At 43.5% G+C, this 17,354-nt stretch overlaps 1 protein-coding gene across 1 annotated transcript in view; it reads right to left on the minus strand.

The window, feature by feature from the left end:
- The window catches only part of LOC110312040 (kininogen-1-like), a 36,899-nt gene extending 25,452 nt beyond the window's left edge, over positions 1-11,447 (minus strand). Inside the window, 3 exon segments of the mRNA XM_085832361.1 lie at positions 4,662-4,743; positions 8,895-9,005; positions 11,026-11,447. Coding sequence (XP_085688487.1) covers positions 4,662-4,743; positions 8,895-9,005; positions 11,026-11,220 — 388 coding nt within the window. The 5' untranslated portion in view covers positions 11,221-11,447.
- Between the last annotated feature and the right edge of the window lie 5,907 nt (positions 11,448-17,354).

A 17,354-nucleotide genomic window follows, 5' to 3' on the forward strand; every position in this document is an offset into this window, starting at 1 on the left:
GGAACCTTGGCATTCTCATAACCCGTATACTCATACCATATCCCCGAGTTAGTCTGGTGTATGGAGCCACATGGTCTCTTTCAGTATTGTTTTATTGTAAGTGCCTTTAAAGATTGAATTTTAACATAGGTGAGCCTCCACCAGTGTTCCAACATCCTAGAAAATCCTTGAAGCTTAAGAGCTTGGAATTCAGTAGGGATTCAGTGAGAAGGTTACCTATTCAGTAACATTCAAATTTACTTCTTCTAGTAGAGAAGGTGAAACTAATTGGGCATTACAAAGAATGGAGCTAGAATAGCTCAGGGCTAGTCTGCAGAGTGATTATTTAGGACTGTAGCCAGTCTTACCCAAGCAAGGGAATACACAATGGCCTAGCTAATAGATGGGTTTACCACGAAAGAGTTAGGGAATCCTACTGAGACAGGAATCTTCACTACAGCCTGGTATAGCAGGCTACATTGTTTATTAGAAGCAAGTTGGTGAATTCTTCTGACAAATGGAGATTTCCCCACAGATACTTAAAAGAACAGCCAAGTTTCACTCATGCAAGAATTTATCAAGGCCTAGGAAATAGGGGTTTGTGGTGTTGCATTATTCATGAGAAGGTCTGCTAGAGCAAAACCCCTGGTGCTAGCTTTCACAAGGCTCAAAGGAGTAGCACAAATTGTGACTAGGGTGTGAAATCCTTACTTGTCATTAGCTGACCCTAGGCAGGGCTGTTTTATCTTTACTGTAAATATTACCTGGTTCCTGTAAGTCCTTTTGAAGTCATTCCTTTGTTTTGTGCCAAGTAACTTCAATGTACTTTGCCTGCTGTGACATCCTACCCCTTTGTTTTCGGTATTATATAAGACTGGTGTTCCCTTTGTGAAAATACACTCAGATTCTACATACTCTCTCATGTCGCTTCTGTTTGTCACTCACCAACTCTATGCCCATTTGTCCAAGACTCTGATTCACACGGATCGAGGAGGGCCCACTGAGCCCAGTCCATGGTATGGAATAACATAGAAACTAGAGATAATATAAAAAACTAAGAGACCGGGGCTGGAGAGATGGCTCAGCGGTTAAGAGCATTGACTGCTCTTCCAGAGGTCCTGAGTTCAATTCCCAGCAACCACATAGTGGCTCACAACCATCTGTAGTGGGATCTGATGCCTTCTTCTGGTGTCTCTGAAGACAGCTACAGTGTACTCGTCATATATATAAAAAATAAATAAATAAAATCTTTTTTAAAAAAAACAAAAAACTAAGAGACCAATGTGCAGAATGCAGAGGGAAAGAAGAAAAAAGAAGCTGCAGAGAGCAGCAAAATCAGGCAGACTTCCTCTTCCATGGGACAGAATAGATCTTCTCTTAATAACAAAGCAGGCTTAGTCTTATTAAAGGGACAAAGCTTTCTTCTTACAAACTTGGGTTTAATTCATTTAGCATTAAAAGGTTAGAAGCTTTTTTCTTTCTCTATGAAATAAAGATTGGGGTTCGTTTTTCATCCAGAATGACTGAGGTCTTTCTACACTTACACTTGGGCTTTTGTTCCATATACATATGTAAGTATAGATGTGTGTGGGTAAGTATGTAATTGTGAGAATGCATGCAAGGAGGCCCCAACTGATTTGAATGGAAATGTATAAATGCACATGCATGAATCTATATATGAATTATGTGAATTTATACATATTTGCTTATGTAAAAGTTTTCCTTCTGTGAGTGTGAGCATGATTCTCTTGTCCTGTGTCAATAGAAGTTTATTGCTTCAAACTTCCCCCTAATGTGACAAGCAAGAGGCATCTGGACAAAAAGGAAAGGCTCAAGCAATTAATCAATGGCTTAATCTCCTACTATTTTAAGATGAGGTGATAAGTGTGAGAGACTGTAGTTTCTGGTCTCAGAGAAACACAGGAGGAAGGTCAGCTACAGTAGCAAAGTAACTTAAACTTAGATAAATAAATTTTTATTATTATACACCAACCCTAAATATCTTGTAAGACATACTTTCCCCTCCACTGCCTCAAAAACAACCAATGAGAAAGAAGACCCTGTGGGGGCTGGCCCCTGGAACCAATTCAGGTAATTTTTTGCAGTAGCCAAAAGCTGACAACACAATAGGTGTGATCTAGTCAGTAGACTAAGTCTTGGGCTATTCTGTTGATATCCATCCCCCTACATTGCTTGCTGCTCAACACAGCTCTCCTCAGGACTGTGTGGTGTAAGGCATCTCTACTGCTGTCAGAAACCTGATAAACAGTTTTCCATTCTCTTCTTGCAGAAGTAGATGGATCAGGGAACTGGGAAGTTTTACAGCTGTAGAGAATTTGATGGGAATGTTGGGAGACTCACAGATCAAATGAGGTGAAAGCCACAGGAGCTGTGGAGATGACCAGGGTGGATTTACAAACACACACACACACACACACACACACACACACACACACACACACCAGCCAGCTCTCATTCAAGACAAAACAGAGTAGAAGAGAGCGGGTTTGAGGGACAGAAGAGTAAGAAGTGTGATGTTCCTCTCCTGGGTAACTGAGTGCCTTCCATTCTGCATATTTCTATACAGATGGTTTTCAAATAGGAATAGAACTTTTCATTGCTGATGGGAGCTGATGATCTCTTCTCTGCTTTGGGGCGATTTCTTTAAATGCAACTTCTTACTTCAAGAGCTGAAGTTCAGAGCCTTTGCAGGTTCTATATGGACAACTTAGGCCAGTGTTTGGAAAACATGCCCCTATAGTGAGTAACCATATCAAAGTTGAAGATGCTGGTCCGGGGCATATTCATATTCTCTCTCTCTCTCTCTCTCTCTCTCTCTCTCTCTCTCTCTCTCTCTCTCTCTCTCTCTCTCTCTTTCTCTCCCTTCCTCCCTTTCTTTCTCCCTCCCTCTCTCTTCACCTTGTAGAGGCCAGCTCCAATAACGTTTTCATGATTGGCATCACCCATACACACTCATCGCTCTACAAACCTTTGGCACCTTTACAACACTATACAAAATGATAATAATGGCTATATCTGTTCATAAGTTGCTTTTTATTTTTATTCTTTTTTAAGATTTGTTTATTTATTTCATGTATACAAGCACAACTGTCACTGTCTTCAGACACACTAGAAGAGGGCATCAGATCTCATTACAGATGGTTGTGAGCTACCATGTGGTTGCTGGGAGTTGAACTCAGGACCTCTGGAAAAGCAGTCAGTGCTCTTAACCACTGAGCCATCTCTCCAACCCTTATTTTTATGCTTAAAGGAGGGTTTTTTTTTTTCTTTTTTAACTAAGGACCTTCTTTAATCACTCTCCTACAGAGTATCAGTATAACCTTAGGTAAGTTACTTCACTGTTCAAATTCAGTTTCCTCTTTTGAAAAATGAGGCTATAACACCACACTGACCTGTAGTGGTTGGAGGAGGTAATGTATGTAAAGTCCCCAGATCATAAGTGCTCAGTGAGTCTCAGCTATCATCGTCCAGAGTCTGTGCTAAGATGCCCAAACATTGCATGTTTAGATTTATCACCTCATTCCCTACCATCCCATACTGTCAAGGGTGCAGTTCTATCATGGCCTTCTGAGTGAAGGAAAAGGAAGATGATAAAAATTTAAAATGAAGCTGGATTTGGAGGTGCACAACTTTAGTCCCAGCACTGAGGAAACAGAGGGAGATGGACCTCTAGACCATCCTGGTCTAGAAAGCGAGCTCTAAGACAAAAAAAAAAAAAGCATAACCAAGAACAAACAAACAAACAAGAAATGGAACAAACAAAAAAGAAGTGTTAAGGTTTGGTCTTTTGCTTTCTGTTGTAATGCTAAGTGCAGGCCCTCAGGACCTGACTGTCCCAGAGCACATACACCATAGCCCCAAGTTATTTCTGATTGGTAAATAAAGATGCCAACAGCTAACAGCTTCATAGAGGAAACATAAGTGGGGCTTAGGTTTCCTAGGCTGGGGGGTCAGACAGGGACCTCTAAGAGAAGAAGGTGAAGAAGGAGAAGCCACCATGGCATGGGTGAGCATCAAAAACATGGCTCTGTGTGCTGGCCAATTGGGGTTAAGAGCAATCCAGATGAAACATAGTAATTAATAATTTGACATTATTTATAGGAAATTAGATTCCAACAGAATAGAGGGTAGGCGGCTGCCTGGCATTTGTACTGTTTAAGGCTTATTGCAAACATGAAGGTTGACTGTATCTTTTATCCAGGAACTAAATGACCTAAGGTGAGGTAGAAACCCTGGAGCAGGATTAAATAATTTCTACAACAAGGAAGGAATGATTCCAGACCAGCGCACACCTCAAAGCTGACACTCTGCTCATGTAGGATGCTCTGTAGGAATGGAGTCAGATTCATGGTACCTCATCCTTCGTCAGTCAGCCCCGAACCCCTGCCTCAACCTGCCCCTAAGAGCACAGGAGTTAGGATCGGTCTCAGAAGATGATTGACACAGCCTAGACCAATCCAAAATCTTGGTGCAGTGCTACTCTGCCCAACATCTACCACAATCCCAACACTGCAGATGCCAATGCCACCTTCTAGGAGAATGAAGCCAGCTAGTCTGGGTTGTGTTCTAGAGTCCTAGGAATGATTAACATCAACATTCCACAACCCCCAGGCTCCCACACACTGCCACCAACAGGCCAGGTCCCTAGACGTACCACCCACCTGGAGTAATCTTGCAGGTCTGGGTGACTATGAAAAACTTATTTTTTTTCTTCCCCACAGTTGCTGTGCATTCTCCAGTGGCCTAAAAGAAAAGAAAGAGGGCATTTGGTCTACTCTTTCTGTCTCATGGAGACACCTAGCTAGTGCTGTGACTAAATGTGGCTTTTAAAAAAGAGAAAGAAGTAAGGTTTTTCTCTAATAGAGATTTTGTTTTGTTTTGTTTTGTTTTGTTTTGTTTTAGATTTACATGTTCATTTACTTGTGTATTAGCATGTGAGTGCTGTTTCTGTATGTGTGTCTGGGTGTCTGTACACTGCATGTGTGCCTGGTGCCTGCAGAGCCCAGAAGACAGCGGCAGAAGCAATGGAACTAGAGTTACAAAGGGTTCTAAGTGTCCATCTGGGTGTTAGAAACCCAACCCAGGACTTCTCCAGAGCAGCAAGCGCTCTTAACCACTCAGCAATCTTTCCAGCCCATTAACCAACTTGTGAGATGTGAGAATGAATATTAATGTGACCTAGTGATTGTTTCCACAGACCACTGATCTTCACGGGTCCGGGAGAGGCAGAGTAAGGTCTCCAAACTTGAGCCCTGATGTGGAGCTCTGTGGCTGCTTCTCTGTTACCCAGCTGGATGCTGTGCCTCAGGACCAACAGAAGGAGCTTCGGATTTGACTTCCCCCTCAGGTTCAGTGGGTGCCTGCTCTTTACATAAACTTCAGTTTAACCTCTTAGAACCTCCCACCTCCACACTGCTGACTGTGAGTTGTTCCTGCTGCCCAGGTGCCTCTCACTGCCTCAGTTTACCCACCTTGTGGAAACAGCACCACAGGTACTTGACAGGTTGCTGTGGAGAGTCAGTGTGCCAACACACAGGAAGTGCCTGACGGAGCAGCACACAGTCGGTGCTTACACAGAGGCTGTCCACTCTCAGTGGTTAACACTGTCAAATAGGATTGACTTGGCCTTCACTTTTGCCCACTGTCCTGAGTATCAACAGTTGTTGTGTGAAGGTCGAGACCACCCTGCTGTCTCCTGGTAGCTCTGAGAGACTGCAGGGCACAGCGGCTGACACACAGGCTCTCTGAGGGCAGAGCCGAAGTGGCAGTCCTGGTCTCCTAATCTGGACCATGGAGCTGTTACAACTGTGAATGAGCAGAGGGCTTAAACAAACACATAAAGGATGTTGACATCCTGGCTAAGAAAGGAATCCTAGCCTGTGAGAACACAGGCTTGCTTCTCAGGCAGAGAATCCCCTCTCACCAGTGCAAGGCAACCAGCAGGTGCTACAGCCAGTGTTCTTTAAGAAGCTTATTGTTAACAGATCCTTTGTATAATGTACCTAGCTTCAGCCTCTTGCAGCCAGTGAAGTCGACATTGTCTCATTTTAACAGGATAAAGCACCGACTGAGGGAGGCCATGCAGCAGAATCAACATTTGTACTGAGGCTCAGTATAGCTGACACTCCCATATCCTTCCTTCACTAGACTGTGAACTCAGCCCAATGTCTTCCTGTTGTCTCCCTGGGGTCTGCTGCACAAGCTTTGGTTGCTTATGTGGAGCATCCTCTAGTGAGTGGACACACACTTGTTTAACGTTGGCATATTTCTGGTTCTCGTGTCTTCTCAGGAACACAGATATGGTGTGGGTAAATTTTCTACATATTACCAAGGTTTTTAACTTTCATAGAGGCTCTATAAAATAAACCATTCCCTTATAATTAACCACAACAACAAAAACCAGTATATGATGACTGGGCGAGCATGCTGGCGTATACACAGAACAGAGTACCATAGATGTACGAACAATTATACCTTTGCCACTTGCAACATGGAAGGAACTAGAAGCCAGCAGGTTAGTGAGAGCATCTAGGGACAGGATGTCAAAGGCTGACAGGGGGTGATGTCACCTAAGGTAGGAGCAGAAATGTAGTCACCAGCAGTTGGAAGCTGGGACAGGACAGGGCTGGCCAAAGATCACTGAGTGACAGATAGACTGGAGTGGACACAGATGACAATGTTATACTGTTGTGATGGTTTGTATATCCTTGGACCAGGGAGTGGCACCATCTGAAGGTGTAGCCTTGTTGGAATAGGTGTGACCTGGTTGGAATGGGTGTGTCACTGTGGGTGTGGGTATAAAATCCTCACCCTAGTTGCCTGGAAGTCAGTCTTCCACTAGCAGTCTTTGGATGAAGACATAGAACTCTCAGCTCCTCCTGTGCCATGCCTGCCTGGATACTGCCATGCTCCCACCTTGATGATAATGGACTGAACCTCTGAACCTGTAAGCCAGCCCCAATTAAATGTTGTTTTTTTATAAGACTTGCCTTGGTCATGGTGTCTGTTCACAGCAGTAAAACCCTAACTAATACAGAAGTTGGTACTGGGAGTGGGGTATTGCTGTGATAGGCCTGACCATGCTTTTATTTGAAAGAATGTGGATTTTGGGATTTTGGATTTGGAAAGCAGTGGAATGCTTTAAATGGGGCTTAATGGGTCATCCTAGTAGGAATATGGAAGATTTTGTTGCTGGGAGTAATTTGAACTGTGTTGACCTGGCCCAAGAGATTTCAAAGGAGAAGAATTTCAGAATGTGGCATAAAGACTGGTTTTGTGGTATTTTGGTGAAGAATGTGGCTACTTTTTGCCCTTGTCTGAAAAGTTTGCCTGAGGCTAAGGTGAAGAGACTTGGATTAATTGCATTGACAAAAGAAGTTTCAAAAAAGCCCAGCAGAGACTTTGTTCTCTGGTTAAGTCTTATGAAGAGAAGTTTGAACAAGCATAGCAAGCTTAGAAAGGAAAAATATAAAATATATGGTTTGAGTATTAAAGGAGTACCAGGAAGTGAAATGGAGCAAAATCTTGTGTTCTAGGAGATAAAGATTAAGGGAGAGGGACCTTGGGGCAAGATCCTACCCAGCTAAATTAGATCCAGGCATGGTGGTACACACCTTTAATCCCATGAGACAAGCATGCTGATCTCTACATTCAGGGTCAATCTACAGAGCAAGAACCAGGATAGCCAAGCTTAGGCAATGAAGGATTTAGAAAACATAAAGCTAGTGATAATGTAATAATACAAGGGGATCATGTTCTAATTCCTGTAAGCAGCAGAACTCGGCAGCTTCCGCCATTGTGCCTCTGGCTCTAGAGTTAAGAATGGAAGGAACTACTGGGAAAATTGATGCCAGCCCTTAGGAGGAGTCCAAAAGATCAAGTGGAATCCCAGACACTAAAACAAGAAGCTGTAACATTGAAATTGCCTTGGAGACTCAAAGGTGTTAAAGATGCCAGAGCCATGGGATACATGCTGAGGAAAGCTGCTAACAGGGAGTGGAACCAGCCTAGGAGAAAACAGTTTGTTGCAGTCAACAAAGATGAAAAAGGAGTGGAGATCTGAAGACCGCTTTGACATCAGCCATGGAGATGCAGAGTTTGGAGTTTGCCCAGCTGGTTTCCTGCCTTGCTCTGGAGATTACAGTTAATTAAGTTGGATGAATCTCAGAAGAGACCTTGAACTTTGGACTTTTAACATTGTTGTGACTGCTATAGACTATGAGGACTTTGAAAGTTGGACTAAATGCATTTTGCATTATGCTATGTTTAAGTGTGGCCCCCATAGACTCATGTTTTTGAACAAGTCTATGGGGACCAGGGAGTGGAATGTGATGGTTTGTATATCCTTGGACCAGGGAGTGGCACCATCTGAAGGTGTAGCCTTGTTGGAATAGGTGTGACCTGGTTGGAATGGGTGTGTCACTGTGGGTGTGGGTATAAAATCCTCACCCTAGTTGCCTGGAAGTCAGTCTTCCACTAGCAGTCTTTGGATGAAGACATAGAACTCTCAGCTCCTCCTGTGCCATGCCTGCCTGGATACTGCCATGCTCCCACCTTGATGATAATGGACTGAACCTCTGAACCTGTAAGCCAGCCCCAATTAAATGTTGTTTTTTTATAAGACTTGCCTTGGTCATGGTGTCTGTTCACAGCAGTAAAACCCTAACTAATACAACTGTTCACTGCAAAACAGCTAAAAGGACTTTGAATTTTGTCACCATGAACAGCTGATGACTGAGTGAGTAAAAAAGCACCTAGGAACCAAGTGGCCAGGAATGCCCCACACTGGTATAAGTTTCCCACTGATCTGTCATTTACCAGTCTCCTGTGCATCTCACAGCACCCTGAGGGTTGTGTGGGGCAGGCTGGGGCTTTCCTATAAAGAGCACACTCACGGCTTCCTCGGCGTCCTTGAAGTCACAGTCCTGCCAGGCGAGGCCACTCTGAGCAGAGCAGTTGCCCTCCTTGATTTGATAATTGAAGAAATAAAAGGTTGGAGAGCCATCCTGAGGAAAGCAAGGGTGACATCTGGAGTCACTCAGGGGACCCAGCAGCAAGTTTGTGGACCCTGACACATTACAAACAGCAGTCCTGAGCAGACACAAGAACAGCCGTGTTTATTAAAAAATAAATGTTTACAGGTGTATAAATACTCCTTGGACTGATGTTCATAATATGTTTATACTCTCAGTGATTTCAAAGCAGTATCCATGGTATTATCCCTGCTCTCTTTTATGTAAATCCTGGTTTACATGTATGTACATCTATGAGTTCAACATCTCTGGGTGAAGCTGGGCATAGGATGAAGCCTGGAATTCCAGTAGCACACTTGGTGGATTGAGACAGGACCACCATGAGGTCAAGGCCAGGAGAGCTACATGGACCTTGTACAAGGAAACTCCCATGAGCCCCATCTGTCAGCAGTGGAGACACTAGGGGATATGGTTCTGAGAGGAGGAAGCAGACTGCGGGCTGTGCTGCAGAGAGAAACAGAGGCTTCCCTTCACCTTCTGAATCTCACACGCCTGTGTCCCTCAGGGCTTTCTGTTTATCCTCATGCTGTCAAAGGACTGGGATTTTTTTCATGATGAAATAATGTGTCCAATCCAAAGAAAGTCTTTTACATTAAATTTATTTATTGAAAGACTTTTAAATGTAAATTCTTAATTTTTATCTTAAGAGTGTGAGTGTATGCCCAAATGTATGTATATATATACTCTATGTGTGCCTGGTGCCCAGGATGGCCAGAAGACACACCGTAGTCCCTGGAACTGGAGTTAGAGATGGTTGTGGCTACCATAAGTGCTGAGAACTGATCCCAGCCCCACCCCCCAAGAGTAGCCAGTTCTCTGAACCACTGAGCCATCTCTCTAGTCTGTAAACTTAAATAAAAAAAAAAATCTTACACCATTGCATACACTAGCAAGATTGTGCTGATAGGACCCTGATATAGCTGTCTCTAGTGAGATTATGCCGGGGCCTAGCAAACACATAAGTGGATGCTCACAGTCAGCTATTGGATGGATCACAGGGCCCCCAATGGAGGAGCTAAAGAAAATACCCAAGGAGCTAAAGGGATCTGCAACCCTATAAGTGGAACAACATTATGAACTAACCAGTACCCCGGAGCTCTTTACCCTAGCTGCATATGAAACAAAAGATGGCCTAGTTGGCCATCACTGGAAAGAGAGGCCCATTGGACTTGCAAACTTTATATACCCCAGTACAGGGGAACTCCAGGGCCAAAAAGTGGGAGTGGGTGGGTAGGGGAGTGTGGGGGAGGGTATGGGGGACTTTTGGGATAGCACTGGAAATGTAAATGAGGAAAATACCTAATAAAAAAATCTTAAAGCTACTTTTTTCTCTAATTTATGCACCCTGCTTTCATTCCTTTCCTACCTGCGTGCACTGACAAAGCAGTAAGAATATAGTGAAAACCTGCCAAAGTTTCCCCCGGGTGGAGCGTAGGTGGCAGAGTCCTGAGGTTGATTCCCCAGTATCACAGAAACCTGGCATGGGGGCACATGCCGGTATGTGTAGCACCAGGGAGATGGAAGCAGGAGGATCAAAAGTTTAAGGTCATTGTCAGCTACACAGCAAGTTTGTGGTTAGTCGAAAGCTAAATGACACTATGGCTCAACCTCCCTGCCCCACAAACTAAAGAAAGCTAGTGGAAAGCTTACTATTAACCTCAATGAATCAGCCACACACACGCAGTGCTAGATACTTGGTCCAAGGCAATAATGCCAACTCTCTTCTTACTCCCTGTATCCATCCCAGGAGGGAACTCTCCCTTAAGGCTGGGTTCACAGATGCAGTGGATTCCCCTGCTGCAAGCTGACTGCGTTGCTGGATTCCCCACTATGCCTGTCCCTTTTGAACATCTCCATCTTCTGTGGTTTCTTTCTTCCTAGGATACTGCTGTCATGATCACCCAGGAAGCCTAAGAACTAGCCATCTCCAACCTCTACCCCTGTGCCCGAGAGCACCAATTACAAGTGGTTTCACAGGAAAACTGTTACTCACCGTTTTAGTGCCCTTGGTCACTCGGTACAAAACAAACTGGTTGCCGCTTTGTAACCTAGCATTAAGCTCCTTCAGAGCAGCATCCACAGCCTGAAATACAGTCTCATCATCGCAGTCAATTTCCTGTGCATCTTCTCCTTGAGTTAAACTCAGCAGGAGTCCGGAGCAGAGGAGCAGTGTAGTAATGAGCTTCATGATTTAAGGATCCCCCTAGAACTGAGGGACTGTTTTGCCAAGAATGAGAAACCAACTCAGAAGCTGATTTTGGCAGCCTCCAGGCTCTGATCTCTCCTGCCTCAGCTCTCTCTGCCTCACCACTTAGCCCCCTATTTAGATTCTTGAGGTCACCTCTTGTGTGCCCTCTTCTCAGAGAACAAACAGGACTCTGCTTGAGATCCAACCAGGTATGGAACAAGAGCATTGCAACATGGGATTGTTGACCTGTTTGCCTTTGGAAAGAATGCGGGAGTGCAAAGCCCATTTCTAAAGCATTGCTCAACTCTGCACAGTGAATTAAAGCAGAAACCAGTAAAAGGAGCTAAAACCAACAACCATTTCCAGTATCTTCTTGCTACTCTAGGCCCAGTTACAAAGTTCTCTTCATCAGTGAACAATGAGGACAATGTAGAAATACCTACCGCACAATATTGCTTGTGGCATGTCAGAGTGTACAGACTCAGGGTTTTGTTAGCTCCGGTGTGTTCTTCAAAAGCACAAGTGCAGGACCATCAGCCACATGGCTGGGAGTTCCACCCAGGACACTGGCACATGACAAACCATGGGCATCCTGTCTGGCCTCTGGCCATGCCAACCTCTCTGCTGGGTTCTATTGGTCTATGTGAAGAAGGGGTGGGGCCAGCAGATTCTCACCTGATTCAAGTGCTTGCCTCACAAGCCTCAGGCTGGCAAGCATAGTTTGAAGGCAGGAGTTCACAGAACACCTCTGGATGGTGACACACAAATGTAACCCTGGTATTCCTATTTTAATCCAGAAGGGGAAGGCCAGAGGATCACCAGGAAGTTTAGGTACCCTGGAGTTTGTAAGCAAGAAAAGCAAGGAGACCTGCCTTACCAAGATGTCTGGGGAGGCATCCACTCCTGAGAGCTCTCTGACATCCACATGTGGGTTGTGGCTTTTCAGTGCCTGCATACATACATTCTCATCCTTTCTCTGTGTCTCTCACAAATACATAATAATAATAATAATAATAATAATAATAATAATAATAATAATGAATAAAAGAAATGATGATGGAAGGCAAGAAGGAATGAAATAAAAAGAGGAAGAAGAAATAAAAGTAAAAAATCTCTCCGGGCGGTGGTGGCACACGCCTATAATCCCAGCACTCAGGAGGCAGAGGCAGGCAGATTTCTGAGTTCGAGGCCAGCCTGGTCTACAAAGTGAGCTCCAGGACAGCCAGGGCTATACAGAGAAACCCTGTCTCAGAAAAAAAAAAAAAAAAAAAAAAAAGAAATCTCAAAAGTTGGCTTCTGTGTGGTTGATGGGAATTTCTAGTATGAGCTGGAGTCTGCCTGAGAGGCCTGGAGGCCTGGAGCCAGGTGCTGTCAGCGTGTGCTGAATCAGGACTTTATAGAAGTGCAGCAGGAACAGTCGCTGGGCCAGAGTTCCTAAGGAATGCCAATGTAGCTCTACCCATGACCTTCTATGTGACTCGGTCTGTACAGGTGTGTGCACATATGCCAGTGTGCATGAGTTTCATGCTTGGCTGAGTGTGTGCCTCTGTCTCCATGTATGAGTTTTTCTGTGTGTCAGGATATGAACCAGTGTAGGTTTGTATCTCTGCCCATGTGTATATGAGTCAGAGTCAGAGAACCTTCCCATCAGGGTTTCTTCCCTGAATGATGTGGAAATCATAATACCTCAATGGGATTGCTTTAGGGCTTTCACAGAAATCCTTTTATTTTGAGCAAGTTTTAGAAGTGAAACCTGAGACACTTAAGCTTTCCTGTAACCAAAACAGCCTAACACCATGCGTCACAGAAGCAAAGACAAGTGAAGACAGGGGCTGAAGAGAGAACAAAGCATAGAGGGAAAGGCTTTGACTTTAGTTTCCCCAAAGTGGCATGCTGACGTCAAGAATTTCTTTTTTTTTTTTTTCATTTATTTTATTTTATTTTATTTTACTTTATTTTATTGAGTGTATGGTGGGAGAGTGAAAATGGGTCAAAAAGGAGGGAAGAAGGGAGGGAGGGAAGGAGGAAGGGATGGATGGAGGGAGGGAGGTCTTTCCCATGCTGGGAAAAATCTGTGCTTTGGGAAGGAAGGCAGCCAAAGGGGTTAGTGCTAGTGCGTAGTCTGTTGTGGTGCTTTATCCAAAAGACTTTGGTTCTGGCCTCCCATTTTATTCTCAAAGGGCAGTCTGGGAACCCTCTTCCTCCATGATTGTCCCCCACTGTGGAGCTTGCATGTGTGTGTGTGTGTGTGTGTGTGTGTGTGTGTGTGTGTGTGTGTGTGTGTGTGTTATGGAAAACAGAAGGCAGAAGGAACTGGCGGACCTCCTTATAAAAATCTAGCCATCTCACTGTCACCTTCATCCATTCCGTTGAGATACCCGAGAGATACCTGGAGGTCAAGAATTTCTACAGTTAGGAAGTTTATATAAGTCACAAGCTTTGCAATTTTTGTAAAAGTCAGACTGTAAATGTGTTCTGTTCAGAACCAAAGGTATGCCCAAGTGACTATTTATATTCCTTTAAGCCCACCAAATGTCCTGAATATTAATAACAAAAAGAAAAGCTTGCAAGGCAGTGATGGCACACACCTTTAATTCCAGCACTTGAATGCAAATGTTGGTGGATCTCTGAGTTCAAGGTCATGCTGTGCCACACCCACTCCAGTGAAATCTCGACAGGCCTAAAGACTTGGATGCAGTCCCGAGGCAAAGAGTTTCATGGAATCTTAGCCTCCTGGAACCTTGGCATTCCCATAGCACGAATGCTCCAAATCTGTCCCTGAGTTAGTCGGTTAATGGATCTGTGTGCTTTCTTTCAGTATCATTTTATTATAGGTGCCTTCAAGAAATGATTTTACAAATACCTAAATCAGGTTGAACTTTACTGCCTGGCCTTCACCAATGTCCTAGGCAGACCTTGAGCTGACCCTGGGCTTGGAATTTCGTAAGAATGTTCTTCATCCAGACAAAATGCCCCAGTGTTGACAGTTAGTAATCAGGCATCTCAGTTTTCCAGATCGGAGCTAGTATTCTCAGGGCTAGTTCAAAATAGTAAACTTAGAATTCTCATTGCAAACATGAATGGCAGCCTACATTACATACTAGTAGAAAGAAGGTGGGTTGTGGTTTTAGGAGGAACTGAAGTATTATTCATGAAAGGGTTATTAAAAAGAAATTCCCCTAGTGCATGTTGTTGACTAGGCCCAGAGGAATAGCATAAGTAGTTATTTACTAAGGGGCCCCCTGGTGGTGGGTTTAACAATAGACTAGCATTGCATCAGACCATTATTCACCTGGCTCCTGTGTTTAGCTGGTCTTGGATAGGGCCTTTCCTATCTCAACTGTAAACACTGCCTGGCTCCCATCATCTTTTATCTTATTTTATTTTTTTCAGTTTTTCGAGACAGGGTTTCTCTGTGTAGCTCTGGCTGTCCTGGAACTCACTTTGTAAGCCAGGCTGGCCTCAAACTCAGAAATCTGCCTGCCTCTGCCTCTCGAACCTCGCCCAGCTTCCCATCATCTTTTTATGTGTGCCTTTGTTTTTCTTTTTTATTCTTTTTATATTTTTTATTACGTATTTTCCTCAATTACATTTCCAATGCTATCCCAAAAGTCCCCCATACCCTCCCCCTCCCACTTCCCTACACACCCATTCCCATTTTTTTGGCCCTGGCGCTCCCCTGTACTGGGGCATATAAAGTTTGTGTTTCCAATGGGCCTCTCTTTCCAGTGATGGCCGACTAGGCCATCTTTTGATACATATGCAGCTAGAGTCAAGAGTTCCGGGGTACTGGTTAGTTCATAATGTTGTTCCACCTATAAGGTTGCAGATCCCTTTAGCTCCTTGGGTACTTTCTCTAGCTTCTCCATTGGGAGCCCTGTGATCCATCCAATAGCTGACTGTGAGCATCCACTTCTGTGTTTGCTAGGCCCCAGCATTGTCTCACAAGAGACACTATATCTGGGTCCTTTCAGCAAAATCTTGCTAGTGTATGCAATGGTGTCAGCTTTTGGAAGCTGATTATGGGATGGATCCCTGGATATAGCAGTCTTTAGATGGTCCATCCTTTCGTCACAGCTCCAAACTTTATCTCTGTAACTCTTTCCATGGGTGTTTTGTTCCCAATTCTAAGAAGGGGCACAGTGTCCACACTTTGGTCTTCATTCTTCTTGAGTTTCATGCGTTTAACAAATTGTATCTTATATCTTGGGTATCCTAAGTTTTTGGGCTAATATCCACTTATCAGTAAGTACATATTGTGTGAGTTCCTTTGTGATTGTGTTAGCTCACTCAGGATGATGCCCTCCAGGTCCATCCAGTTGCCTAGGAATTTCATAAATTCATTCTTTTTAATAGCTGCGTAGTACTCCATTGAGTAAATGTACCACATTTTCTGTATCCATTCCTCTGTTGTGGGGCATCTAGGTTCTTTCCAACTTCTGGCTATTATAAATAAGGCTGCTATGAACATAGTGGAGCATGTGTCCTTCTTACTGGTTAGGACATCTTCTGGATATATGTCCAGGAGAGGTATTGCTGGATCCTCTGGTGGTATTATGTCCAATTTTCTAAGGAACCGCCAGACTAATTTCCAGAGTGGCTGTACAAGCTTGCAATCCCACCAACAATGGAAGAGTATTCCTCTTTCTCCACATCCTCGCCAGCATCTGCTGTCACCTGAATTTTTGATCATAGTCATTCTGACTGGTGTGAGGTGGAATCTCAGGGTTGTTTTGATTTGCATTTCCCTGATGATTAAGGATGTTAAACATTTTTCAGGTGCTTCTCTGCCATTCAGTATTCCTCAGGTGAGAATTCTTTGTTCAGTTCTGAGCCCCATTTTTAATGCGATTATTTGATTTTCTGGAGTCCATCTTCTTGAGTTCTTTATATATATTGGATATTAGTCCCTTATCTGATTTAGGATAGGTAAAGATCCTTTCCCAATTTGTTGGTGGTCTTTTTGTCTTATTGATGGTGTCATTTGCCTTGCAGAAGCTTTGCAGTTTCATGAGGTCCCATTTGTCAATTCTCGATCTTACAGCGCAAGCCATTGCTGCTCTATTCAGGAATTTTTCCCCTGTGCCATATCTTCAAGGCTTTTCCCCACTTTCTCCTCTATAAGTTTCAGTGTCTCTGGTTTTATGTGAAGTTCCTTGATTCACTTAGATTTGACCTTAGTACAAGGAGATAGGAATGGATTGATTCCTATTCTTCTACATTATAACAACCAGTTGTGCCAGCACCATTTGTTGAAAATGCTGTCTTTCTTCCACTGGATGGTTTTAGCTCCCTTGTCGAAGATCAAGTGACCATAGGTGTGTGGGTTCATTTCTGGGTCGTCAATTCTATTCCATTGGTCTAGTTGTCTGTCACTATACCAGTACCATGCAGTTTTTATCACAATTGCTCTGTAGTAAAGCTTTAGGTCAGGCATGGTGATTCCACCAGAGGTTTTTTATCCTTGAGAAGAGTTTTTGCTATCCTAAGATTTTTGTTATTCCAGATGAATTTGCAGATTGCTCTTTCTAATTCGTTGAAGAATTGAGTTGGAATTTTGATGGGGATTGCATTGAATCTGTAGATTGCTTTTGGCAAGATAGCCATTTTTACAATGTTGATCCTGCCAATCCATGAGCATGGGAGATCTTTCCATCTTCTGAGATCTTCTTTAATTTCTTTCTTCAGAGACTTGAAGTTTTTATCATACAGATCTTTCACTTCCTTAGTTAGAGTCACGCCAAGGTATTTTATATTATTTGTGACTATTGAGAAGGGTGTTGTTTTCCTAATTTCTTTCTCAGCCTGTTTATCCTTTGTGTACAGAAAGGCCATTGACTTGCTTGAGTTAATCTTATATCCAGCTACTTCCCTGAAGTTGTTTATCAGATTTAGGAGTTCTCTGGTGGAATTTTTAGGGTCACTTATATATACTATCATATCATCTGCAAAGAGTGATATTTTGACTTCATCTTTTCCAATTTGTATCCCCTTGATCTCCTTATGTTGTCGAATTGCTCTGGCTAGGACTTCAAGTACAATGTTGAATAGGTATGGAGAGAGTGGACAGCCTTGTCTAGTCCCTGATTTTAGTGGGATTGTTTCAAGTTTCTCACCATTTACTTTGATGTTGG

The sequence above is a fragment of the Mus caroli genome, unplaced genomic scaffold (assembly GCF_978045245.1).
Source record: "Mus caroli unplaced genomic scaffold, Mus_caroli_1 scaffold_17, whole genome shotgun sequence".
Classification (NCBI taxonomy): Eukaryota; Metazoa; Chordata; class Mammalia; order Rodentia; family Muridae; genus Mus; species Mus caroli.